The sequence below is a fragment of the Bombina bombina genome, chromosome 4 (genome assembly GCF_027579735.1).
Source record: "Bombina bombina isolate aBomBom1 chromosome 4, aBomBom1.pri, whole genome shotgun sequence".
NCBI classification, from domain to species: domain Eukaryota; kingdom Metazoa; phylum Chordata; class Amphibia; order Anura; family Bombinatoridae; genus Bombina; species Bombina bombina.
In genome coordinates this window covers 872934202-872961625 of record NC_069502.1, presented here as the reverse complement: position 1 = coordinate 872961625, position 27424 = coordinate 872934202, and the positions used below count along the sequence as shown (strand labels likewise).

General features: G+C 40.8%; 1 protein-coding gene across 1 annotated transcript in view; it reads left to right on the top strand.

Annotated features, from left to right (window-relative positions):
- The first annotated feature begins 6157 nt into the window (after positions 1-6157).
- The window catches only part of LOC128657377 (oocyte zinc finger protein XlCOF7.1-like), a 150443-nt gene continuing 129176 nt past the window's right edge, over positions 6158-27424 (top strand). Inside the window, exons 1-6 of the mRNA XM_053711705.1 lie at positions 6158-6376; positions 9919-10041; positions 14627-14686; positions 15031-15178; positions 18972-19070; positions 26143-26241. Coding sequence (XP_053567680.1) covers positions 6374-6376; positions 9919-10041; positions 14627-14686; positions 15031-15178; positions 18972-19070; positions 26143-26241 — 532 coding nt within the window. The 5' untranslated portion in view covers positions 6158-6373. The remainder of the gene's footprint in view (positions 6377-9918; positions 10042-14626; positions 14687-15030; positions 15179-18971; positions 19071-26142; positions 26242-27424) is intronic.

The window sequence follows — 27424 nt, the reverse complement described above, 5'->3', positions numbered from 1 at the left end:
GTGTATGAGTAATATCTTGAATGGAACTGGCACCTTGCAATAGTGGTCTCTCTATTGGATTTTTTATAAAGTGTCTTTTAATTGTTAAATATCTCACTAATTTTTTTATGTGAATATGAGTTTCGAATTTATTTAATTTGGATGTGGGTGCAAAGGTTAGACCTAATTTCAATACTTTCTGTTCCTGTTCGCTAAGTTTCTTTTTACTCAGATTAAATATGCCAATGTGTTCTATTTCATTTTCTTTTTGGACTGTGTATTTCTTTCCCCTTCCATTTCCCCTAACTCCTCTATGTTTCTTTTTGGCCGTGTTTTTCTTTGCTCCAGGGGGGTGCTTACCCCTAAAAAATCCCCAGAAGTGCTAGGTCTTTCTGAATCTCTACCATTACCTGGTTCTTCTTTATTGTCTTTCTGTTTGTCTAGTATCTGATATCTATTTCTAATAGGGATCGTCCATTCCTTCTTCCTAAAGGAGGTTGATTGTGTTTGTCCTATATAGTTCCCTTGTTGTCTATGTTGTATATAGTGGTCATTGGATCGTGTATTCTCATATTCCCTTTGTGTTGGTGTGTCTCTATAATATGTATTTCTATTGTGATCTTGGTATCTTTTTTCTCTATAGTGTCTAAGTCCCCCATCTTGTCTATAATCTTCTTCTATTCGTCCCATTCTATTTCTATTAAAATTAAAAAACCATGGCGAGGTGGTGACTATGAACGTCTACTACTAAGAAAAGAAGCTGAATACATATATGAAATGCAGACGTTATACCCAAAAGGTCTAAATTCAGAGCTAGACCTAGGTCCATTCATTTTAGATTAAAATCTCCTGGTCTTGAAAGTTGAAATTATCAACTAGATTATGTTATAAGATAATAAGGAATATTATTTAGGACCAATAACAATTTAACAACCAAGTTGTATAATTTTTGATCCTTTAAATATGTGAACTAAATCTTATATCCAAGAAATCACTATACTAATAATAATATTGTTACCATTCCCCTCTATTACACATAATTAATAATATGTATCATTATGTGTTTCCAAAAGTTGTATAGAACACAGGTACATGGAGTATCATTGTATAGAATCTTTATATCGTTAGCGTTTGAATTTACCTTTACCATTAGCAATCTACAATTGGAAAATCTGAGATTGCTTTAGGTAAATATTGGGGATATAAAAAAGTTTAAAAAAAAAATGTTAAATATAAACCGTTGCACATTAGACACACCAATGTTTTATAATTAATATTTTATGCTTAAATTTTCTTTAGTTACAAGAGAGATGCATTAATTTGCATGCTATCCTTAAAGATGTGGACTATGAGGAAGATGTGTAACAATGATAATTCCACCTTAAGAGTCACCTATAAATTCCACCTTAAATAAAGAGGAGTTGAAAATGAGGCTTTTTTCACTAACCAATGAAAATCTACCAATGCATTTATAAAGAAGTAATTCATCATAACTAAACCATCTTGATAAAGCCACCAAGAGTGGCGAAACGCGTTGATGGTGATACAAAAGAAAGAATAACAGATATTCCCAGTTTTTAATACCAACGGGTACGGAGGATTGCGAAGGATACAAGTGGGACTACTTCCACAAGCTGAGCACTTTGCGCAGAGTTAAGAAGCAAGAAGCAAGGATATCGGACGGATCTACTTCATCTAACCTCAGACGTAGCGTGTGATGTCACCAACTAGCCGCAAGCTGTAGAGACACTAGTGCTACCACAGTAAGTTACAATCCAAGAACAGGTAAGCACTTCAGAGTGTATCAGCCCGGCAGTGTGGTTAGACTAACACGGTCTGAAAATCAGACTTTTTAGTCATTTCAAGAAATCTAACGCTCATCACGATATTTAAAGAACTGGGCACATATAGAAAGAAAAAAGTCTCACCAAAGTCCTACGATAACTTTATCAAACAGGAACGAAAGTTTACTTCCTGCAGAACCCAAGCACTTCTCTTATTGGAACATTTATAGAAATCAGTCATATAGGTCCAAAAAGGAATTTTTTCTAAGATTTTTTCTAAAAAAAAATTCTAAGATTTTTTAACTACACATATTTTTATTAAGTGACCGGTCACCATAGTGTTTTATTTATATGTCATCAGAGTATATGTGCAATAAATTGTATTAATATAGCTGCTTAATATTGTGCTTATTTTCCACCTTTTTATAATTTTAAAGTATATATTTCAATTAGAACAGCGCAACAGTTTATTCTTACAGAGTATTTCTACAGAGTATGATAAGTATACATCAATTGATATAGCTATACTTTGCTTCATATTTAACCCAGCCAACAATTATATAGTGTATGCTATTTCTTATGTTATAACGTATCACCATTTAGAATCCAGCCTGAACTCAAATCATAGATACGCAGGACTTTGTAGTTTCAACTACCCATTTAAGGCTTGATAAAAACATTTTGCATACAAAGTACGCTATTCCTATTTTTATCTTTATTTTCATTTTTATAAAAGTGTTTGCTACTAGTATATTCATACATACTATGCTCAGTCTGTATTGATCACTATAGCGAAATTCAGCTTTATATCCAACATAAAAAAAAATATATATTTAAACCAATCCGGTTTGCCTAAATAATTATATTCGCACATAGTACATCTTTTTGGAGATATAATTCACAGCTATTTAGGAAGGTTTTAATTTATATTCATACATAGTATGTTAATACATTTATAATCATCCCTGTGCTGTTTATGCGCATTTACACATTTTTCCATCAATGTATGGGAGCAGACACCCAACTACACTGTGTGTGCATTATTGACAATCAAAAAGGTTCACCGTCCTGATGTATTTATATACAAACAGCGGCAATGTAATGTGCTGGGGGTCATTATATTCATCTGTGCAATAAAATAGTCTGAGTGGTTTATGAGTTAACAAGTGTTAAAGCCTGTGTACACGAGCCAAAATCTCCCCCTCCAAGATCTTCTCCCTAGCCTTTATCCCCCCCCCCCCTCTAGGATCCCCCTGTACCTCCTCCCTCCTTCCACCTCCCTGCCGCTCTTAGCATAATTTTTTTCTGTAGTGTATCGGTCCCACCTGTTTCCGTCCCCCTCCAGCGATGGGCCGCCCACCCGCCTCCCTCCTAACCCTCTCACGCCATCAACAATCGGCACCACTGCTGCCCAATGCAGAGAGGGACAGTGTCCTTCTCTGCTTCGGTACCTCAGCAAGACTATTTCTGCACTGCCCAACTCGTGGAGCATGCAGAAATAGCACAATCTCACTACTTTTAGCAAGGTCAAGGCAGAGGGAGGCCCAGGGCAGCAGCATTGTGGTCCTTAAGCGTGGTCCTTAAGCGCGGTCCTAGCGCAGTCTCTACTGCGCATTGGCGCTAATTGTTATGGCCAGGTATGTTTGTCTTGCGCAGTCTCTACTGCGCTGGACAAACGTACTTGGCATTTTATTATATAGGATGACCCGCAGCACATTACATTGGCGCTTTTTTATAGAGATATATCAAGGCATTGAACCTTTTTGAGAGCTTGAGACCAATTGGTGACAATCCTCTAAAAATTATCTTTTGTAGCAATTTGAGTTTTATACTACACTGCAGTGGGTGACTGCAGAAAAAAATAAAAAATTTTTTTTTTACTCACTTCCACCAATACTTTCACTGTTTACAGCACAATGAGCACATCAGTACACTGCAGAAGAACTAAAGGCTGATGTACTGCAGGGGTGTAGCAGCCATTGGTGCCAGTGTGTGTAAAACATTTTTATTAAGCTTTATGTAATTTTTAATGAATGTTTTCATAATCATTGTCACCAGTCTTCATCATCCACTATATTTGTCTCACCTACATACCTCATCCCCAGCACATTATACATAGACACGTAACAGAGATTTCCACTGAATCACCTCCTCCTATAGCACCATGTAGTGATATAAGGTATTATAAAAGGGGTTTCGTATGTCTCACTCACAAACAGGGCCGCCATCAGGGGGTGACAGGGGTGACTCCTGTCAGGGGCCCAATGGGCCAGGAGGGCCCCATGAGGCAAGAACTAAAAAAAATTTTTTTTTTTTAATTTTTTTTTTACATTTTGGCAGCCACCAGTGGGTACTACAGCAGAGTGCTAATTCAGCATGGGAAATGTTATTACAAGGAGTAAAATATTAGCATTTGAGATGATTTCTGAGTGTGCACTAAACCACTATGCACAGTGTGAGACAGACTTGGCACTTTGTTTGTACAGTGTGTGAGTACCACAGCTTATGGTTCCACCAAGACCATATAGAGTACAGCATTTTCAAAATCCATAAGTACAGCTGACAGATGGGAACATTTGTACACTATATTTGAAGTGGTGCTCTTGGTTGGGGAAAATGGGGAAAAAACAAACAAACATATGTCAACCTTTTAAAAGTACTTTTCTTCATCTAGCCATCTACCCAGATCATTAATGTACAATTTTGAATTCACAGAATTATTTTTGTTTGCACATTTACAAATATGATTATTTCAAAAGTGATCTCTTAATTTCTGCAATTTTTTTTATCATGCATGTCACACACTGTTGATTTAGGGATGCAATGTGCATAAATGTTTCCTCCTGTGAGTGTTTCTGTGGATGTCTGTGTTTATGTATTTGTGCTTTGGTTTGTGTCTCTATGAATGTGTATGTATTTTTTTTTTTGTGGATCTCTCTGTGAGGGTGGGTGTGTATGTCTTTGTGCATTTTCTGTGGATGTCTGTGAGGATGTGTGCATGCATATGTCTTTGAGCTTTTTCTATGGGTGTCTCTGTGAGGGTGTGTATGTTTTTCTTTGTGTACTTTCTCTGGAGGCCTCTGTGAGGGTGTGTGTGTATTTCTGTGTTTTCTGTAGATGTCTCTGTGAGGGTGTGTGTTTTCTGTGGGTGTCTCTGTGAGGGTGTGTGTATGTCTTTGTGTGTTTTCTGTGGATGTCTCAGTGAGGGTGTGTGTATGTATGTCTTTATGTGGTTGTCTCTCTGTGTGTGTATGTCTTTGTGTGTTTTCTGTGGGTGTCTCTGTGTGTGAGTATGTCTTTGTGTGTTTTCTGAGGCTGTCTCTGTCGGTGTTTCTTTGGGTGTATGTGCAAGTTTGAGTTTGTGTGTGTGTGTGTGTCCATTGTCTGTTCCTTTTTAGGACATTTTGACATTACTACTGACTATTCACATCTTTCTACAGACTTTAAGACTAATTAGACCTTTACGGAAGTCTCCAATCTACCATTTAACCTTTAAATTATTGTTTAGGCAGTTCAGGGCCCTTCCTTTCAGCCACTGCATGCTGTTGTCATCATTTAGTTGGCATCTTCCTTTACAAAAAGATAATCAGAACTCCATATTTTGTTTTCTAAATCTCATTTTTTTTTTTTACAAAACTGTAGTTTACCTCATTACTTGTCAGGTCAATGTAAACAAGTGCTGAGTGTCTGTTTGGGTGTCTGTGCCTGAGTGTGTTTCTTTGCATGTCTGCTAGAGTGTCTATATGTGAATCCTTATGTGTGAGTGTGTGTTTTAGTGTATGAGTGTCTGTGTGTTTGTATGTTACTACCAAGTTTAAATAGACACTTAAGAATAAAGTGCATATACATTTTAGTCACTTGGTCAAAAATTGCACATGTCAAAGGAGGGGGGGGGGGGGCTGATCAATGGTTAAGTCAGGGGCCCCAAAATTTCTAGTGGCGGCCCTGCTCACAAAGCCCCTTCACCAGTATCTTATATACAGCTTTATCATTTTATAGAGAGGCTCTCTCTGCCTCACACACGCGCAGCCAGCTCCTCAGTACCTTCTATATCGATATTATAGAGAGGTTCTCATTCCCTCACACACAATACAAGCACATACTACTATTGAGAGGTTCCTACACTCAGAGCAGGTAAATGCTAATTGTAGCACTGACTACATAATATGGTGTCACTTCTTCCCACTATAACGCTCACACAACCAGCACCCTAGAATCTGTAGGTATCTGCAAATTCACTTCACTTACACTGACTGACCTTTATGCTTCATTTCCCATTGGTCCCCTTGATCCCTGCGCACTATTTTATTAACAAATCACAGATCTTGCTTTACAACAAACTTCTCCCTATGTCCAGGTCATCATTATACATCCGGGTCATCATCATCATCATGGTGCTAATGCTATAATACTCGTGCAGCAGCTAGATCCCGTGCAGCTAAAGGACTCAAAGTAGTCTAGTGAAATCACGGAAGCCAAGTGATTGCAGTGAAATCATCGGTCCTTTAGCAGCACGGCGGATCTAGCCGCTACCAGGTAATAGACATGAATGTGATTTAGCAACTGTGTGTGACACAGAAGGCAGCGTGATAGCTAACGGGAACCTCTTGATGGTGAGGGGGAGCTGTGGGTGCGGAGAGAGGGGGTAAGAGGGCGAGGAGGGGGTATGTGTGAGGCAGAGGGGACTGAGAGTTTCTACAGGTGCTGGGGTGTGAGACAGAGAGAGGCTTGGAGTCTTCAGGGGCTGGGTGTGAGAGAGGATGGATTAGAGTCTACAGAGGCTGAGTGTGAGACAGAGAGGGGGCTAAGAACCTGTACAGGGGCTTACGTGTGAGATAGAGGGGGACTGACTGTAAAAGGGCTGGGGTTGTGAGACAGAGGGGGCTGAGGGTCTGTACAAGGGCTGAGATGTGAGACATATTGGGGCTGACAGTCTATACAGCGACTGGAATGTGAGACAGAGGGAACTGAAAGTTTTTAGAGCAAGGTGTGAGATGGAGGAGGGGGGGGGGGGGTCTGAGAGTCTGTACAGGGGCTGGGGTAATTTACAGAGGGGGCTGAGAGTCTGTACATAGGCGGAGGTGTGAGACAGATTGGGTCTGACAGTCTGTACAGTGAATGGGTTGTGAGACAAAGGGGGCTTAGAGTCTGTACAAGGGCTGAGGTGTGAGACATATTGGGGCTGACAGTCTATACAGTGACTGGAATGTGAGACAGAGGGAGCTGAAAGTTTTTAGAGCAAGGTGTGAGAGGGGGGGGGTCTGAGAGTCTGTACAGGGGCTGGGGTATTTTACAGAGGGGGCTGAGAGTCTGTACATAGGCTGAGGTGTGAGACAGATTGGGGTTGACAGTCTGTAGAGTGAATGGATTGTGAGACAAAGGGGGCTTAGAGTCTGTACAGGGGCTGGGGTGTGAGACAGAGGGGGTGAATGTCTGCAGAGGCTAAGGTGTGAGACAGAGAGGGCTTAGAGTCTGTAAACAGGGGCTGGGGTGTGAGACAGAGAGGGCTGAGAAACTGTACAGGGCTGGGGTTGTGAGACAGAGAGGGCTTAGGTTCTGTACAGGGGCTGGGGTGTGAGACAGAGAGGGCTTAGGGTCTGTACAGGGGCTGGGGTGTGAGACAGAGAGCGCTGATGGTCTGTACAGGGGCTGGGATGTGAGATGGAAGGGGTCTGAAAGTCTGTACAGGGACTGGGATGGTGAGACGGGGGGGGGGCTGAGAATCTGTACATAAGATGGGGTGTGAGACAAAGGGGATTGAGAGTCTGTACAGGGGCTGGGTATAAAACAGAGGAGGGCTAAGAGTCTACAGGGACTGGGGTGTGTGTAAGACAAAGGGGTCTATGAACCTGTACCAGGTCTGTGGTATGAGACAAAGGGGATTAAGAGTCTGTACAGGAGCTGGGGTGTGAGGCAGTTGGGTGCTGTGAGTCTTTACAGGGGTTGGTATGTGAATCAGAGGGGAGTGAGAACATGTACAGGGGTTGGGGTGTAATGCAGAGGGGGCTGAGAGACTTTACAGGGGCTGGGGTGTGAATCAGAGTTGGGCTGAGAGCCTGTACAGGGACTAGAATGTGAGACAGAGGGGGTTATGATTCTGTACAGGGTTGGAGTTTGAGACAGAGGGGGCTGAGAGCATGTGTACATGGCTGAGGTGTCAGACAGAGGGGGAATAAGAGTCTGTACAGAGGGTGGGGTGTGAGACAGACAGGGGCTGAAGTTTGAGAGAGGGGGCTAAGAAACTTTACAGGGGCTTAGGTGAGACTGCTGAGAACCTTTACAGGGGCTGAGAACCTTTAAAGGGACTTGGGTAAGAGCCAGAGTGGGCTGAGAACTTGTACAGGGACATAGGGTGTGAGACAGAGGGTGTCTGAAACCAGTACAGAGACTGGGATGTAGAGGGGCTGAGGTGTGAGACATAGGAGGGTTAAGAGTCTGTACAGAGACTGTGGTGTGAGATGTGGCTGAGAGGCTGGGGTGTGAGGCAATGGGGGGCTAGTACAATTAGAAAGCTGTATTTGAGGGAGTGGGGACATAATGGGTCACAGCAAGTCATTATGCATGGTGGCCCCTTACAGGATGTGACATAACTGGGAAAAAAGTTCCTAATAAATTATATTTATTAGTTATTATTAGATATTATTATTATTATTATTAATAATATTGTTGCTATTATTAACTATTTATGCGTCTCTTAATGGCATTAATATGTGCGAAAACTAAAGGTTGACATGAGGCCTTTAAAAAAGGGACAATCTACTTGATTTTGAAGATAAATAATGCCTTTTATTACTCATTCCCCAGCTTCGCATAACCAATATTGTTATAGTGATATACTTGTATAACCTCTAAATTTGCCAGTTTCTAAGCCCATGCAGGCCTCCTCTTATGTCAGTGCTTTTTCTAGCTTTTTACACAGACAATGCTAGTTCATGTGTGCCATCCAGATAACATTGTGCTCACTCCCGTGGAGTTATGCAGAAACCAGCACTATTTGGTTAAAATGCAAGCCTGTAAAAAGCACTAAGATAAGGGGAGGTCTCAGTGCACCTAAGTATATTGATATTACCAAGTTGATTATGCAAAATTGGGAAATTGGTAATAAAAGGGATTAGCTATCTTTTAAAAAAAATAACAATTTTCATGTATACTGTCCCTTTAACAAAATATAATATATTTAATTATATGAAGTTGCGTTAACAGAAGCACAAACACAGCTATTCAGTGGGTAGTAGGTATAAGGACCAGTCTTAACACATATGTAGTAGGGCAAATACAACTCTCCAGACCTTAGTCCCTGGCAATTTTAATATTTTCTAGTTGCCGTGACACTTTGGGGCCCAGTATTTGTTGTGTCCCCACTTAAAGGGACACTAAACCCAATTTTTTTCTTTCATGATTCAGATAGAGCATGAGATTTTAAGCAACTTTCTAATTTACTCCTATTATCAATTTTTCTTTGTTCTCATGCTATCTTTATTTGAAAAAGCAGTACTGTAAGCTTTAGAGCCAGCCCATTTTTTGTTCAGCTCCTGGGTAGAACTTGCTGATTTGTAGCAAACCAATTAGCAAGCGCTACCCAGGTGCTGAACTAAAAATGGGCTGGCTCCTAACCTTTCATTACTGCTTTTTCAAATCAAGATAACATGAGAACAAAGAAAAATTGATAATAGGAGTAAATTAGAAAGTTGCTTAAAATTGCATGCTCTATCTAAATCATGAAAGAAAAAATGTGGGCTTAGTATCCCTTTAAAGGGATACTAAACCCATTTTTTTTTCTTTCATGATTCGAACAGAGCATGCAATTTTAAGCAACTTTCCGAATCTCAAAAGAAAACATTTGGGTTTACTATCCCTTTAAAGGACCAGTAAATACAGTATATTTGCCTAATCAACAAATGCATGATAAATAGCACTTAGCCTGAAATTCAAATGAGTAGTAGATTTTCACCCGATAATGTGTGGCAAACATGCTACATAACGATTGTCGTGTTATGTTTTATCTGCTCTACGTGCTGTTGTATTATATTGTACACAAGTGAAATAAACAGGTTTAATATCACTTAATCAGCTCTTTACCATAAAAAAAAAAATACAGAAAGAGCTCTGATTATTTCTCATCTCTTATTTTTGGCTTCTTCCTTTCTTCTCACAGGTGTCACATTTATATCATCTGACTCAGTCGCTGATGATAAACAAGATGAACAAACACAGGAAGCAGATGGCAGAGGAGTTCCTGAGCAAGGCCCTGGGCATCATCTGCCTGCTGACCGGAGAGGTGGGAGCTGCTGGCGAATGCCATGATGACACTGGTCCTATTTACTGTGCTTCTTCTGATCCACCAGATCATCTCACTGACCCTAACTTTAGCTCACCCAGACCATCTCACTAACCCTTACTTCAGTTTACCCAGAACATCTCAATAACCCTAACTTCAGCTAACCCAGACCATCTCACTTATCCTAACTTCAGATCACCCAGATCATCTCAATAACCCTAACTTCCGTTTACTCAGACCCTCTCACTAACCCTAACTTCAGTTTACCCAGAATATATTACTAACCCTAACTCCAGCTCATTCAGGCCATCTCACTTACCCTAACTTCAGTTTACCAAGAACATCTCAATAACCCTAACTTCAGCTCTCCCAGACCATCTCACTTATCCTAACTTCAGATCACCCAGATCATCTCAATAACCCTAACTTCAGTTTACCCAGACCATCTCAGTTATCCTAAATTCAGATCACCCTGATCACCTCACTAACCCTAACATCAGCTCACCCAGACCATTTCACTTATCCTTTCTTCAGATCACCCAGATCATCTCAATAACCCTAACTTCAGTTTACCCAGACCCTCTTAATAACCCTAACTTCAGTTTACCCAGACCCTCTTAATAACCCTAACTTCAGTTTACCCAGACCCTCTCGTTAACCCTAACTTCAGTTTACCCTTACCATCTCACTAACCCTAACTTTAGTTTACCCAGAAGATCTCACTAACCCTAACTTCAGCTCACCCAGACCATCTCACAACCCTAACTTCAGGTTACCCAGACCATCTCACTAAAGCTAACTTCAGTTTACCAGACCATCTCACTAAACCTAACTTTAGGTTACCCAGAAGATCTCACTAACCCTAACTTCAGCTCACCCAGACCATCTCACAACCCTAACTTCAGGTTACCCAGACCATCTCACTAAAGCTAACTTCAGTTTACCAGACCATCTCACTAAACCTAACTTTAGGTTACCCAGAAGATCTCACCAACCCTAACTTTAGGTTACCCAGAAGATCTCACCAACCCTAACTTTAGGTTACCCAGAAGATCTCACCAACCCTAACTTTAGGTTACCCAGAAGATCTCACCAACCCTAACTTTAGGTTACCCAGAAGATCTCACCAACCCTAACTTTAGGTTACCCAGAAGATCTCACCAACCCTAACTTTAGGTTACCCAGAAGATCTCACCAACCCTAACTTTAGGTTACCCAGAAGATCTCACCAACCCTAACTTTAGGTTACCCAGAAGATCTCACCAACCCTAACTTTAGGTTACCCAGAAGATCTCACCAACCCTAACTTTAGGTTACCCAGAAGATCTCACCAACCCTAACTTTAGGTTACCCAGAAGATCTCACCAACCCTAACTTTAGGTTACCCAGAAGATCTCACCAACCCTAACTTTAGGTTACCCAGAAGATCTCACCAACCCTAACTTTAGGTTACCCAGAAGATCTCACCAACCCTAACTTTAGGTTACCCAGAAGATCTCACCAACCCTAACTTTAGGTTACCCAGAAGATCTCACCAACCCTAACTTTAGGTTACCCAGAAGATCTCACCAACCCTAACTTTAGGTTACCCAGAAGATCTCACCAACCCTAACTTTAGGTTACCCAGAAGATCTCACCAACCCTAACTTTAGGTTACCCAGAAGATCTCACCAACCCTAACTTTAGGTTACCCAGAAGATCTCACCAACCCTAACTTTAGGTTACCCAGAAGATCTCACCAACCCTAACTTCAGGTTACCCAGAAGATCTCACCAACCCTAACTTTAGGTTACCCAGAAGATCTCACCAACCCTAACTTTAGGTTACCCAGAAGATCTCACCAACCCTAACTTTAGGTTACCCAGAAGATCTCACCAACCCTAACTTTAGGTTACCCAGAAGATCTCACCAACCCTAACTTTAGGTTACCCAGAAGATCTCACCAACCCTAACTTTAGGTTACCCAGAAGATCTCACCAACCCTAACTTTATGTTACCCAGAAGATCTCACCAACCCTAACTTTAGGTTACCCAGAAGATCTCACCAACCCTAACTTTAGGTTACCCAGAAGATCTCACCAACCCTAACTTTAGGTTACCCAGAAGATCTCACCAACCCTAACTTTAGGTTACCCAGAAGATCTCACCAACCCTAACTTTAGGTTACCCAGAAGATCTCACCAACCCTAACTTTAGGTTACCCAGAAGATCTCACCAACCCTAACTTTAGGTTACCCAGAAGATCTCACCAACCCTAACTTTAGGTTACCCAGAAGATCTCACCAACCCTAACTTTAGGTTACCCAGAAGATCTCACCAACCCTAACTTTAGGTTACCCAGAAGATCTCACCAACCCTAACTTTAGGTTACCCAGAAGATCTCACCAACCCTAACTTTAGGTTACCCAGAAGATCTCACCAACCCTAACTTTAGGTTACCCAGAAGATCTCACCAACCCTAACTTTAGGTTACCCAGAAGATCTCACCAACCCTAACTTTAGGTTACCCAGAAGATCTCACCAACCCTAACTTTAGGTTACCCAGAAGATCTCACCAACCCTTACTTTAGGTTACCCAGAAGATCTCACCAACCCTAACTTTAGGTTACCCAGAAGATCTCACCAACCCTAACTTTATGTTACCCAGAAGATCTCACCAACCCTAACTTTAGGTTACCCAGAAGATCTCACCAACCCTAACTTTAGGTTACCCAGAAGATCTCACCAACCCTAACTTTAGGTTACCCAGAAGATCTCACCAACCCTAACTTTAGGTTACCCAGAAGATCTCACCAACCCTAACTTCAGCTCACCCAGAAGATCTCACCAACCCTAACTTCAGCTCACCCAGAAGATCTCACCAACCCTAACTTCAGCTCACCCAGAAGATCTCACCAACCCTAACTTCAGCTCACCCAGAAGATCTCACCAACCCTAACTTCAGCTCACCCAGAAGATCTCACCAACCCTAACTTCAGCTCACCCAGAAGATCTCACCAACCCTAACTTCAGCTCACCCAGAAGATCTCACCAACCCTAACTTCAGCTCACCCAGAAGATCTCACCAACCCTAACTTCAGCTCACCCAGAAGATCTCACCAACCCTAACTTCAGCTCACCCAGAAGATCTCACCAACCCTAACTTCAGCTCACCCAGAAGATCTCACCAACCCTAACTTCAGCTCACCCAGAAGATCTCACTAACCCTAACTTCAGTTTACCCAGACCATCTCACTAACCCTAACTTCAGTTTACCCTGACCATCTCACTAACCCTAACTCCAGTTTACCCAGACCATCTCACAAACCATAACTTCAGGTTACCCAGACCATTTCACTAACCCTAACTTCAGCACACCCAGACCATGTCACTTACCTTTACCAGCTCACCCAAACCATCTCACTAACCCCATCTTCAGCTCACCCAGACCATCTCACCAACCCTAACTTCAGCTCACCCAGAAGATCTCACCAACCCTAACTTCAGCTCACCCAGACCATCTCACTAACCCTAACTTCAGTTTACCCTGACCATCTCACTAACCCTAACTTCAGTTTACCCAGACCATCTCACTAACCCTAACTTCAGTTTACCCTGACCATCTCACTAACCCTAACTCCAGTTTACCCAGACCATCTCACAAACCATAACTTCAGGTTACCCAGACCATTTCACTAACCCTAACTTCAGCTCACCCAGACCATGTCACTTACCTTTACCAGCTCACCCAAACCATCTCACTAACCCCATCTTCAGCTCACCCAGACCATCTCACTGACCCTTACTTTAGCTCTCCCACTTGCACAACCTACATCCACAATACCTTCTCCAGCACCCAGGGTCCTCTGCACAACCCTACATTGTAAATTCTCTACCAGCACTCAGTATTCCCTGTACATCCCAACACTGTAAAACATCCCCAGCATCCCCTGCACAAGTTTCCACTGTAAAACCTTCTTGGTGCTCAGGGTCACCTGCAAAACCTTCCAGTACTAAACCTACCCCAGCACCCATGGTGCCTTGCATAACCCTTTATCAAACAACCTCCCCCTGCAGTGTCCCCTACATAACTGTTCACTTTAAAATATTCCTCAGCACCTATGAACCCCTGCACAACTATCAACTGTAAAACACCGCTAAGCACACAGGGTCCTCTGCAGAAACCTTCACTGCAACCCCCCCACACACACACACACACCGCACCCAGGACCACTGTACTATCCTTAACTTAAAAATTTAAAACCCAAGCCACGCACCCTCAGTTGCATAACCCTCCCATGCCCTACTACATAACTCCCATGGCAGATCCTAAGGGTTCCCCTGCATAATACCAAACAAAACACAAACAATATAAAACACTAGTTACCAAGGGCTACCTTGAATGTGAGGAACCTACTATTTCCCAAAGATCTTCAGCATTTTCAAACAACAGAAGACTCACAAAGTAATTATGTCTGCTACATAACTGTGTTGATCAAGACTGTAGCAAAAAACCTTAATTTAAAGAGATTTAGAAGTAAATGAGAACTGGAGAAATGTTACTCCAGAGAAACAGAGTCTGATGATTTTCTCTTATGTTTTATAGGAATATGTCATTGTGAAAAAGAGACACTCCCAGAACACTATTCACAGGCAGAGTAGAGAGGTAAGTACTGCTGGAGAATGTAACATTATATCAGAGTAATATTACAGTGACACCCTTTACTAACCTATTTGGCCCTGTGCGTGTATTTCCTACCGTCTGTGTGCGTCTCTGTATGTTTTTAGTATCATTATCCCCTAACAGTAGCATTCACCGGCTGAGAGGTGGGTGAGCACTGCTGGGGAATGTGACATTATACCAGAGTCAAGGCACAGTGACGCCCATTACGTAACCAAATGTCTGTGTCTCTGTATGTTCTTAGTAACATTACGCTGGCTCTGTTAGTAAAAGTGCGGGGCAGAACCAGTCCCTGTGTCAGCGCTGAATGAGTTGTGTGTGTGTTTCAGGTACCTATAAAGTGTGATGATGTTGCAGTGTATTCCTCTATGGAGGAGTGGGAGTATATAGAGCGACACAAGGAGCTTTACAAGGATGTCATGATGGAGACTCACCAAACATTAAGTACTATGGAGATCTCAGAAAAGAAGAGCTCAGGTAACTTTGTTTAGTAGTAAAATATGTTGTATACAGGTTGTGTGTGGGCTATGACCCAAGATGGCTGCTAAACTGGAGGCTCTGACAGAAAAGTTGTATTTATTTATACATGTACTGTATGTATCTCTATGTTAAAGCCCTTTGCAGTCCTTTTTTATGCAATATTTTTTATTAATAATTTTTATTAGACCATGTTATTATGAGTGTAACTGTACTTTTAATGTGTTTAGTGCAACTTTTTAGTTGAGCGTATCCGTTCACCAGAGCTCTAAAATCGCGCTATCCCGACGCACGTTAAATTCAATTACACTCAAGCGAACACGTTTACTTTCAACTCATAGGGGCCTATTTACTATGGTGCGAGCGAACATGATCCAATATAGCGGATCATGTCTGCCGCACACCGATAAATGCCGACAGCATACACTGTCGGCATTTATTATTGCACCAACAGTTCTTGTAAACTGCTGGTGCAATGCCGCCCCCTGCAGATTCGCTAGCAGGGGGTGTCAATCAACCCGATCGCCCTACTTCCGATGCGTGCAAAGAGCCACAATAAACCCCCTATCGCTCACGTTCAACAGTTAGCGCACCACTCGTAATCTAGCCCTAAATTACCAGATTTAGATAAGATTTGTAGTTTTAACCTAGAAAACACATAAGTTCAATATGTTAGTCAGGGACCCCTATAGTATTTTTTTTTTTATTTCTTTTTGTAAGCTTGTTGCTCAGTGGATACTATTGTTAAGTCTAATGCCTATTCAATTAGGGCTGCAGTCACAACCTAGGGCTCTAGTTTTAATTAAATATGTAAGTTCCTTACTTATAGCTGTCACGGATGCCCCATCCCTGAACTTTTAATGGGGGACATAAAAATGTAATTTTAATAATTATTATTATAATGGAAAGTGAATTTCAAAATACTGTTACCAGGTAAGGTAGGAGGGCAGCACTGAAAAAAACAATAAGTTCAGCAAGTTCCCTACCTCCCTGGCTGTTTTTCTATTGAGAAGGGGTTGAAATATTAACAATCTGCAGCCAGACAAACTCCATAGGAAGTATGCACTCCTTTGATTGGCTGAAACACATTTATTTAAAGGGACAATAAACACCACTAACATCTCTATTTATTCCCGCACAACATTACCAATCAACCATTATTCACATACCCCCAATAGTAAAGAACATCATCAGCCATATATATCTTTAGCGTTATCATCTAAATCTATGTGTCCAAAATGGCTCCCCAACTCCTCCTCCCTGTACATTCTTCATCAACGTTCAATATTTTTTTGAATACCTCTGCTCGTTTACGATGTTTTCAACAGTGTCATCATGCAGTGCAGGTGACATATGAACGTTACTGGCATGGCAATGCGCACCGCAATGATTTCCCCTATCTTCATTACCGAATGATCCGAGGGAACACTTTTAGTAGCAGAATCTGTCTGTAATGTTCAATTTCAAGCACAGAAAAGTGGTTATCCGATGGTTCCAGTTTTTTAGTTCCCCCTAGACGTTGTGCATGCGCAAATTCAGTGTGTTACGTGTGATAAGATACGATGACGTAAGCGCAACAGTCTGTGAAAGGAATGATACAATAATTTGCGAGTCGCTTACTAGAGGGGCATGTGGAATCAAGGTTAGGAAGAAGTATCCTTAGGGCACTGAGTTTGGGGGCCATTTTTAACAGTCTGGATGCACTGTTTGAATTTACAAGGAGACACAATGCGATGTGAAGAGGTATATTTAAAACATTGCAGAATAATCAACAGGTTCACTACTTTTGAATAAGGTAAATTTATATGGAGTGTTTACTGTCCCTTTAATTGGTTCTGTTTTAGCCAATCAAGAGTCGAGTTAATGACCAATCAGGAATTTCTGCAGCTGACTTTCTGCTATTGGTTGCCTTTTCATCATCATGAAGTGATGAATGGGCTATTATCACTTCATGAGCTTTTATCACTAAAGGATCTAGTTACATTGAGCCTGCTGTGTCCCACAGGGCTGAGCAACAGACCCTTTCCACTGGAGTGGTGGAGAAGATCGCTGGAGTCTCCCTGTTAGAAGCTGGTCTTTTGCAGGAACCAGGAAAGCCACGCTGACTGCAGGACTGACCGCTTCTCCCTCCAGCAACCACTGGCAACACCCACCCTGTGATGATAGCGTTCTTATGTTCTACACCCTATTTTTTGTTCAGCAACCAAGGCACCTGCTCATGACATAGCTGAGGACATATAGCCCTATCTTTTTGAGTCCTATACGATTTACAGCTTGTGCTAAGGACTCATTGTTACTTACAACTCCATTGGTGAAACTTAAACTTAGTGTAGTGGATGCATTTTGGTTGGCTGGCCTAACTGATCAGTATTACTAACATGACCATGTTCAGTGCATAACATAAAGAGGTGACTCATTAGCTCCAGGGGCAGAATTACTATTGGTGCAGCAGGTGCAGTGGTACCGGGGACCCAACGTCTGGGGGGCCCCATAGCAATCAGTCTATAAATTGGCTTGTGCAGAATGTGTACAATCCTAATACAGGTGAACCTTTTATTAGTGCAGGTTGTAGGTGTAGCTACCTCTTTATCCTCAAAATCATTTTACAGAAAAACCTTTTGGAGGGCCCAAAAAATGTTTTGCACCAGGATCCTCTGTTTAGTAGGTTCGCTACTGATTAGCTCTTACTTGTATTTGCACAAGTCTTCCATCTATTAGTCAACTCCCCCCATGGTTTGGCTGGAAATATAACTTTTTCATAGCTTTTTTTTTTTTTTTTTTTTGCCCCTATCATTTATTTTCTGTTTGATAGTATTTTATATGCCGGGTCCACAAGTGGCCCTTATATTCGCTTTGTGTTCCCCCCCACATATTTTCTTTGTAATGCTTTCAGTGGCCCAAAAATGTCCACTATATTTAAATAGGGATAATTATTTGTTATAGTTTTTGAAACTATACAGGGATTTATTTCATACTAAAAATGAAGTTTATGCTATGGAACATTTGCTTTTTTTATACTGTTATGTTTGTGATTCATGTATACGCATTTTGTGATTACTTTGATTTTTGAAAGCAAATGATGTTTGTACTTGTATCTATCTTACCTCCATAAAGAAAAGAAAAAATCTCATTCAGGAAAAGCACGTACACTAGTGAGCAACAGAGTGTAAATCTCTAGTGAATCTGTCATGTGTGAACTAATAAGCTGTCTGATTATAAACAAGTTTAATACCCAGCAACAATAATAAAAACACATTTAAAAGGTCAAGAGGGATTAATGTTAAATCATATATAATATTTTATAAGTGAAAGTAACAAATGCTTTGTTTTTGTTCTTAAAAATGTATACATTTTAAAGGAATACTGAACCCAATTTTTTTTCTTTCGTGATTCAGATAGAGCATGCAATTTTAAGCAACTTTCTAATTTACTCCTATTATCATTTTATTTCCGTTCTCTTGCTATCTTTATTTGAAAAAGAAAGTCCAGACCCTGGACAGCACTTGTTTATTGGTGGATGAATGTATCTTCCAATCAGCAAGAACAACCCAGGTTGTTCACCAAAAATGGGCCGGCATCTAAGCTTACATTCTTGGTTTTCAAATAAAGATACCAAGAGAATGAAGAACATGTGCTAATAGGAGTAAATTAGAAAGTTGCTTAAAATTGCATGCTCTATCTGAATCACAAAAAAGAAAATTTGGGCTCAGTGTCCCTTTAAGATACCTTTTTACATGCAACAAAATGTGTTTCATATCGATTAAACAAAATAAAAGTATTGCATCTTTATTAGAATTAACAGGTCACAGTGATGAAAATCTAGACACAGGAGCACATGGTGAATTTCTACAGAATATTCAGCCAGTGGAAACCCCATCAGACGTTGCTGCAGGTGAGAGATCTATGGCAGAAGCTACTGGTAATGTTTTCTTTACCATTTATCTGAAAACTCAGGTGTTTAAATCTTTACTAATAATTATGTAAATGATAGACCCGAAGACAAACTTATTACAATCATTACAAACCAAACTGCTACTAAAAAAGTCCAGATAAGCAGGGAGCGCCACAGAGTCCAGCCTAATATTGAGAAAAATGCAGATCAAATCAAGGATGATAGATCCCAGGAGTCTTCAATCACACAAACTCATAAAGGTATCATACAAACATCAGTTCTGAAAGACCGAAAAGAAGAGGCGATTCCTTGTGTGTATCGGCTATATACAGATAGGCAAATGGCTACAGGTATCGATCGATCTCAATATACTCACAAAGGGAGCAGCACCCAGTTGTGCTATTATAGGCAGATCCAGATAGAAATATTGTTTCCTATGGGATAAAGACGGTTTGGTTAAGATGAGAGAGCATATTCTCTAAACCATCTTTATTTAGAGCCATTTTATACCACAGCGGATATCCAGATACAGGTTACTTATACATATTCATACCAATCTTTACACATCTTTGACCAATTTTGCTAAGTCATTTTGCACATACAACTTACACACATTTAGAGCAGAATTTGCTTCATTCATTTAGGCCCAGGTATTTCTATGACACCTAAGGGGTGGGAACTTCTCTGTGCTTTTTTTACAGCAAGTAAGTCCTATTGCAAATGCGCTTATAGTATAAAGTATTAGTTTAAGCAGTTGTGTGTGTATGTGACAAAGTAACATACCAGTAGAGCTTTTTGATCTGAACACAAATACAATATTGCTGTCTTACAGCGTTAGGATTGCAGCATGATATGATATTGTATGGATAATTTTTGCAATAATAGATACATATATCTAATGCTGTTAGACATAATTTGCGCACATTTTGCTTAATAAAGCGTATAACCCTATTAGACCTTAAAGATATATACCATACAATATAATTACCACAGGTGCTACATAACCTACAATTAAGGTTCTCTAAAGATTACTATAGTTGGTCATATTTTTATAAGGCCCCAGATAATATTATAACGGTGCCTTATAGTACAAAGTTCACAAATATATTTGAGATCGTATGCCACTATTGTTCACATCAATCTGTTTACCTCCAAAGGGTTAATTACTGGGACAATATACAGACATAATATGTACCACTTGGAAGTAACAGATTTATAATTGAACAGGTGCATTCCTAACACGTTCAATACCTGAGTTACAGCTAGTTTTAAACGTATGTGTGTGTGTGCATGAGTACTAGTCCTGCTGGGCTATTACACATTTTTCCTTTTCCAATAAAGTTATTTAGTATATATGTGGATGTATGTGATATTTTATTATATCTAAATTTTCTGTCATATGATCTGAGTATATCTTATTATGGGTTTTTAGTATTAAACTAATCCAGAGACCAGCAGTCTTTTTCTTTGAGCTGCAAATTCTCTTTGGATCTTTTTGTACATTCTGATGTATATTACTGCTTGTGGTTCTGGAATCTAAGGGACATAAACAATAATATTAACAACTTTGATTTATCCCTTAGATTTTGAGTTATAAACCCATTTAACCTTCCCTCACCTTCTCCCCCGTGTACTATTGCAAATACGATTTGCTTCAGACTTACTCTTTGTAATGAGTTGTGAAATATCGCTACTTATGTTTTGGTAGCTAGTACAACTTCAATTGAGGAGTGAGCGATATCGATGCATTTTACTTCTATCTAGAAATAAGAACTTAAGTTCCATGAGTGTTAACACAGTGTATCTCTATTCACAAATAGGAATTTAGTTGATTTAATTACTAATTGGCAACGCAGTTGCTATCCATGATGTAGGAAGCCTTTTCTAATTGATTGGTTTAGGTAGATTTAAATAGCTAACAAAGCGATATGTTTTATGCCTGATAAAATGGTCAGTGGACTGAGAAACGCGTAGCGTGCCAAACTGATCCACGTATGAGTGCTAAATTGTTTTAAAATGTGTTTTACTTCCATTAAAGTGTGTTTATACATATCACTTCGCACTGCCTGGTCTTTACGATCACCTTATATTGCCAACCTGCTGGGCCTGGTTACCTGTGGCATTTCCTGAAGTCAAGTTGGACTGCAGCTTATCTGCACTTGGAGTATACTGTATCCGGATTCTTGAGACCACGGTGTCAACAAGCTGGAGCGCTGTGAGACTCCAGTCTGCCTCTAATAGCACAACTGGGTGCTGCTCCCTTTGTGAGTATATTGAGCGATACCTGTTGCCATTTGCCTATCTGTATATAGCCGATACGCACAAGGAAGCGCCTCTTCTTCTAATTACAATCCTAAAATACTGATGTGTTTAATATTACTGTATAGATGTCAGGGGTGTGGAATTTTTTTAAAAAAAAATCTACTTGTCCACGGGACTAAAGTGGTAGCCTAGTCTACTTGTCCTGACACACAAATGTAATGGGACCAATCTATTTATCACAGAGAGGTACTATTTACACCACCCAACAATTAAAACAATTTATAATAATATCCTGTTGTATAAGATAAGTTTGAAGAAAAAAAAAGTAAATATTAAATATAATAATTTTTAAGATTATACATATATACTGTATTGTTAGAGGCATTAAAGGTAGAAGCTCTGTTAGCGCACCTGCATAAAAACTCTCTGGTGCATAGTATTCATCTGCACTTTGCTTTGAGGGCAGTGGCAAGTGGCAGTGGGCAAGGGTAATTAAGGGGATCCATGGGCAGATTGTGGGCTCCAAACAAGGGTGTTAGGACCCAATTTAAGGCACAATTTGTGCCCGGGTTTGTCAGCCCTGCGCTGAACATTTCTGCCCCACAATCGAGCACTCCTTTTAATTGTAGCGCACTCATGTGTTCATGGCCCAATAGCGGAGTTTCCTTTTCCCAGTAGTTTGTGCCACAAGCTGCTGCTTGTCACACATGCATTGAGTACAAGGCACAGTAATGTGAACTTCAGGAACTGTAGTATCCCAGTAGTTCACATGCTGACTGACATCTATGCCGCCAGCTGGGGAACTGACAAATTTATGCGCAATGGTCCCTCGATAGATGCAGCTCAGTGGTGATAAATTCATCATACAACATACTGTCTGTGCAATATGGCGCATATGCAAACTGCCACATATGTTACACACACTCGATCATTGCTAAACATACACTTGCTGGACCGTTAATGGCTGTTTGCTGTTAATTCATTGTTGTTTTTTTTTTAGTTATTTAGCGTTTGTGCAAATATCCATCCATAATATCAATGCTGAAAATGTTTAGACAGTGTTGCCAAGGCAACTATACCGCTGTATTCATAACTTTGTCAGTATTGTTTACCCATTTTTTTTTTTAAAGGCAGCAATATTGTTACATGCATAATGTCATAAAAATAATATCCTTTAGGGTCAGAGTAAATCTCTCACTTGCCAGAGATGGGTGAAACATCCTCTCTGGTATCCAATGAGTTTGTGGGGGCTTTTTTTTAAAAAATTTTTTAAAAGTGCCATTTTAATATTTAGTAGCTAGTGTTACTTCTGCTGTCAGAGTGCTGCACACGTCTGTAAAACTCAGTGTTAGGCTTATGTCACTTGTCACTTGTCTCTTATACATTTTATGGCAATATACACTCATTACCTGCACACCTTCTACATATCTTTATGTATACTGTGCTGTTGTGTGCGCTTCTGGTGCTGTTAGTAACGCTTTATGTTTTAACAGCCATTAAACTTAGTAAAGAATCAACAGAAAAGCTAAGACCGTTTTATTTAAAAAAAATTTATGACAAGTGGCTTTTCTCTGCGCAGTTTAACCCTTGCATATATTTCTTGTGGCTGTAAAAACATAACCCTAACACTGAGTTTTACAGACGTGTCCAGCACTGACAGCAGAAGTAACACTAGCTACTAAATATTAAATGGCACTTTAAAAAACAAACAAAAACCACCCACAAACTCATTGGATACCGGAGAGGATGTTTCACCCATCTCTGGCAAGTGAGAGATTTCCTCTGACCCTAAAGGATATTATTTATATGACATTATGCATGTGATAAAATTGCTGCCTTTAAAAAAAAATATAAAACATATATATACACCCAAAGAGAGAAGCACACTCACAGGAACGAACAACTGGCTCAATACTATTGTTAGCCTGTTCTATGGCGATTTACCACCTGGGTGCAGCTTCTTTTAGCCCAGTAATACTTTTCACAGAGAAGAACTTTCCTGTAGTATATCAGTCTGATCCCGCCTATTATGGTCAGTCCAGCACCGAAAATACCAGGCAATTCCTTTCTGAGCAAGGAACACAGCAACCCCAGGCGATCGTTTTGGCCTTCATTGGGCCTCGTCAGTGAGGTGTAGCTATATTCCTCTAAGCACACTGAGCAAGGAGTCCACATCTGGTTTCCCCTTTTTCCCATAGTGAGACTAAATACACACAGAGAGAAGCACACTCAAAGCTGCACCCAGGTGGTAAATCTCCAAAGAACAGGCTAACAGTGGTATTGAGCCAGTTTGTTTCTGTGAGTGCACTTCTCTCTGTGTTTATTTAGTCTCCCTATGGCAAAAAGGGGCAACCAGACGTGGACTCCTTGCTCAGTGTGCTTAGAGGAATATGGCTACACCTCAGTGACGAGGCCCAATGAAGGCCGAAACGATCTTCTGGGGTTGCTTGTACCTTGTTCAGAGAAGAATTGCTTGGTATTTCGGCGCTGGACTGACCGTAATAGGCGGTATCAGACTAATATACTACAGGAAAGTTCTTCTCTGTGAAAAGCATTACTGGGCTAAAAAGCTGCACCCAGGTGGTAAATCGCCATAGAACAGGCTAGCAATGGTATTGAGCCAGTTTTCGTTTCTGTGAGTGCACTTCTCTCTGTATGTGTGTGTATATATATATATATATATATATATATATATATATATATATATATATATATATATATATATATATATATATATATATATATATATATATATATATATATATATATTGATTTTAGATTTGAATACAGCAGTATAGTTAACTTGGCAACACCGTCTAAACATTTTCAGCATTGATATTATTTATGGTGGATATTTGCACAAACAAAAACAAAAACGAATTAACAGCAAACAGCCATTAACGGTCCAGCAAATTAGAGTGTTTGTTTACAACGATCGAGTGTGTGTAACATATTTGGCAGTTTTTGCAATACGGCGCATACGCAGACAGGGTTTGTTGTATGATGAATTTATCACCACTGAGTTGCAACTATCGAAGCACCATTGCAGATTTGTCAGTTCCCCAGCGGGCGGCATAGAAGTCAGTCAGCATGTGAGATACTACAGTTACTGAAATTCACATTACTATGCCTTGTACTCCATGCATGTGTGACAAATAGCAGCATGCGGCACAAACTACTGTGAAAAGGAAACTCCTCTATTGGGTCATGAGACAATTTTGTGTTACATTTTAAAACGTAACTGCATTACATATGTCACTTCGCTGTACCTACCCTAATTACTGCAGTGTAGAATTATTATTTACCATTATCCTGACGGTTATTTAGCTTTGGCATTCAGGAATACCCCACGGTTATTCATTCCTCGCCTACTAGCTGCCTCCCAGCAAATCAGTGGCGTTGCTTTTGAAGCAGCAATGGAAGAAGTGTCAGAGGAAGATAGCCAGGTTTCAGTAATTGCTAAAAGGTTGAAAGCGTTAGAAACAAACAGGTCGTTAACAGTTGTAAGTTTGTTACAGACAGAGTGTTCATTCCAGAGAGCACAAGAAAAGAGAGGGGATAAGCGCTGTGGGTTAATGGAGATGAGATTGTTAGTATTGCGTGACCTAGAGTTTTTGCAGTGGGAGACTGAGTGAGAGTGTGAAAGTGTGGCGATTGCTGCAGGGCCAGGGTTAGGGAACATGTCACCAGCAGCAAGAAGAAGTAGGAGTGTGAGTGACTGGAGGGGAGAGTGAAACTTGTAGGATCGGGTGTGATTAGAGACAGGAGAGTTAGATGGGGAAGTGTTTCTAAGGAGAGTAGTTCATGAGAGGACACCATAGGGGATGAGCGAAGGGAGGGTGAGATATGGATAGTGTGGGGGTTGTTGTTATTGTTATAGGGGCAGGCATTGAGTTTTAGGAGAAGGGCAGACAGAACAGAAAAGACATGGAGATCATTTTGCAGGTGTATAGTTAGTGAGGTTTACCTGTTTGTGGGACTGCAATTTCCCCTCAAGTTTTTAACTCCAGTTAGTAACTCTGCCACTTGTAACACAGAGCCACTTTGAGCAGAGAGCCAGGCTCAAGGGAGCCTGTGGTCTTCTTTTTATAGCAGTGAGATCTGAGGTGTAAATAAACATAGGTCCCCACGGCAATATTTGAAGTGTGCCTTCACTGAAACTAATTTTAGTTTCAGTGTGCGCACTTTCTGCGCCGTGTAGGTACACTTAAAATAGGGCCCTCCGCAGTAAAATGCAGACAAGCTGTGACGTTGTGTCCCCATTGACTTCAATGGGAGAGACATTGCTGCTCGCCAACATTGCTCAGACACGCCCCTTTTCTTTGAATATCTCAACAGATGCCATCGAAGCAGTTTCTCGATGGTTTGTCGATGCTTTAAATATCAGGGCCTATGTGAGGAGTAATCATATGGGGATTTCTCTGCCTTTATTTAGATCCTACCCTGGAAGTGAGTGTATGGGAGTTGCAGAAGTTATCCTTTTTCCCCACAGTCAAACAGCAATCCTGATAGCCTGTCAGATAGAATTTTTCTACCTTCTATGGCGCCATGTCATGTAGGCAGGTATGGTCTGTACCGCTGTCTTCCTCCTGGTGTTGGGACCCTTGCGACTGGGCCAGGCAGAGGCAGACTGACATGCTTCCACTGCTGCCCCTATTTAGGGGTCGAAATCCCAATGGTAACGCAGGCCTCCGCAATGGATATTTCAGCTTGGTGCAATATCTAACACTCTCCCATACCATAAGTAATCTCAACGTGCATCACGTGACTCCACCCCCCCGGAAGCCTCCCTCATTTTATTTTTCATTAGATGTAACAGGTCACAGTGATGAAAATCTAGACATGGGAGTATGTGGGGAATTTGTACAGAATATTGAGCTTGTGGAGACCTCATCAGATGTTACTGCAGGTGAGGAATCTATGGCATAAGTTTCACTATTTGAAAAATAAGATTCTGATATAATTTAATCCCCATTAATATCTATGTAAATGATGCACCTAATCTATTTGGCACACAAACACATACACTATCTTCTCTTCTCTTTCACCCTCTGCTTCATGTATATAGTACATACACACACCCTCTTACCTTCTCTCTCACCTTCTGATTCATGCTAATGGTACACACACTCTGCTTCATGTGAATGCTACACACACACATGCCCTCTATTCTCTTCTCTCTCACCCTCTGCTTCATGCAAATGGTACACACACATGCCCTCTCTTTTCTTTCACTCCCTGCTTCATGTGAATAGTACACACACACCCTCTCCTCTCTTCCCTTCTCTCTTACCCTCTGCTTCATGTGAATGGTACACACATGCCCTCTCTTCCCTTCCCTCTCGTCCTCTGCTTCATGTAAATGGTACACACACATGTCCTCTCTTTCCTTCTCTCTCCTCCTCTGCTTCATGTAAATGGTACACACACATGCCCACTCTTCCCTTTTCTCTCACTCTATTTCATGTAAATGGTACACACATGCCCTCTCTTCCCTTCTCTCTCACTATCTGCTTCATTTAAATGATACACACACACACACACACACACACATATGCCCTCTCATTCCTTCTCTCTCACCGTCTGCTTCATGTAAATGATACACACACACACACACACACATGCCCTCTCTTTCCTTCTCTCTCACCGTCTGATTCGTGTAAATGATACACACACACACACACACACAAACACACATGCCCTCTCTTTCCTTCTCTCTCACGTCTGCTTCATGTAAATGGTACACACACATGCCCTCTCTTCTCTTTCACTCCCTGCTTCATGTGAATAGTACACACACACACACCCTCTCCTCTCTTCCCTTTTCTCTCACTCTATTTCATGTAAATGGTACACACATGCTCTCTCTTCCCTTTTCTCTCACTCTATTTCATGTAAATGGTACACACATGCCCTCTCTTCCCTTCTCTCTCACTATCTGCTTCATGTAAATGATACACACACACACACACACACATGCCCTCTCTTTCCTTCTCTCTCACTGTCTGCTTCATGTAAATGGTACACACACACATGCCCTCTTTTCTCTTTCACTCCCTGCTTCATGTGAATAGTACACACACACACCCTCT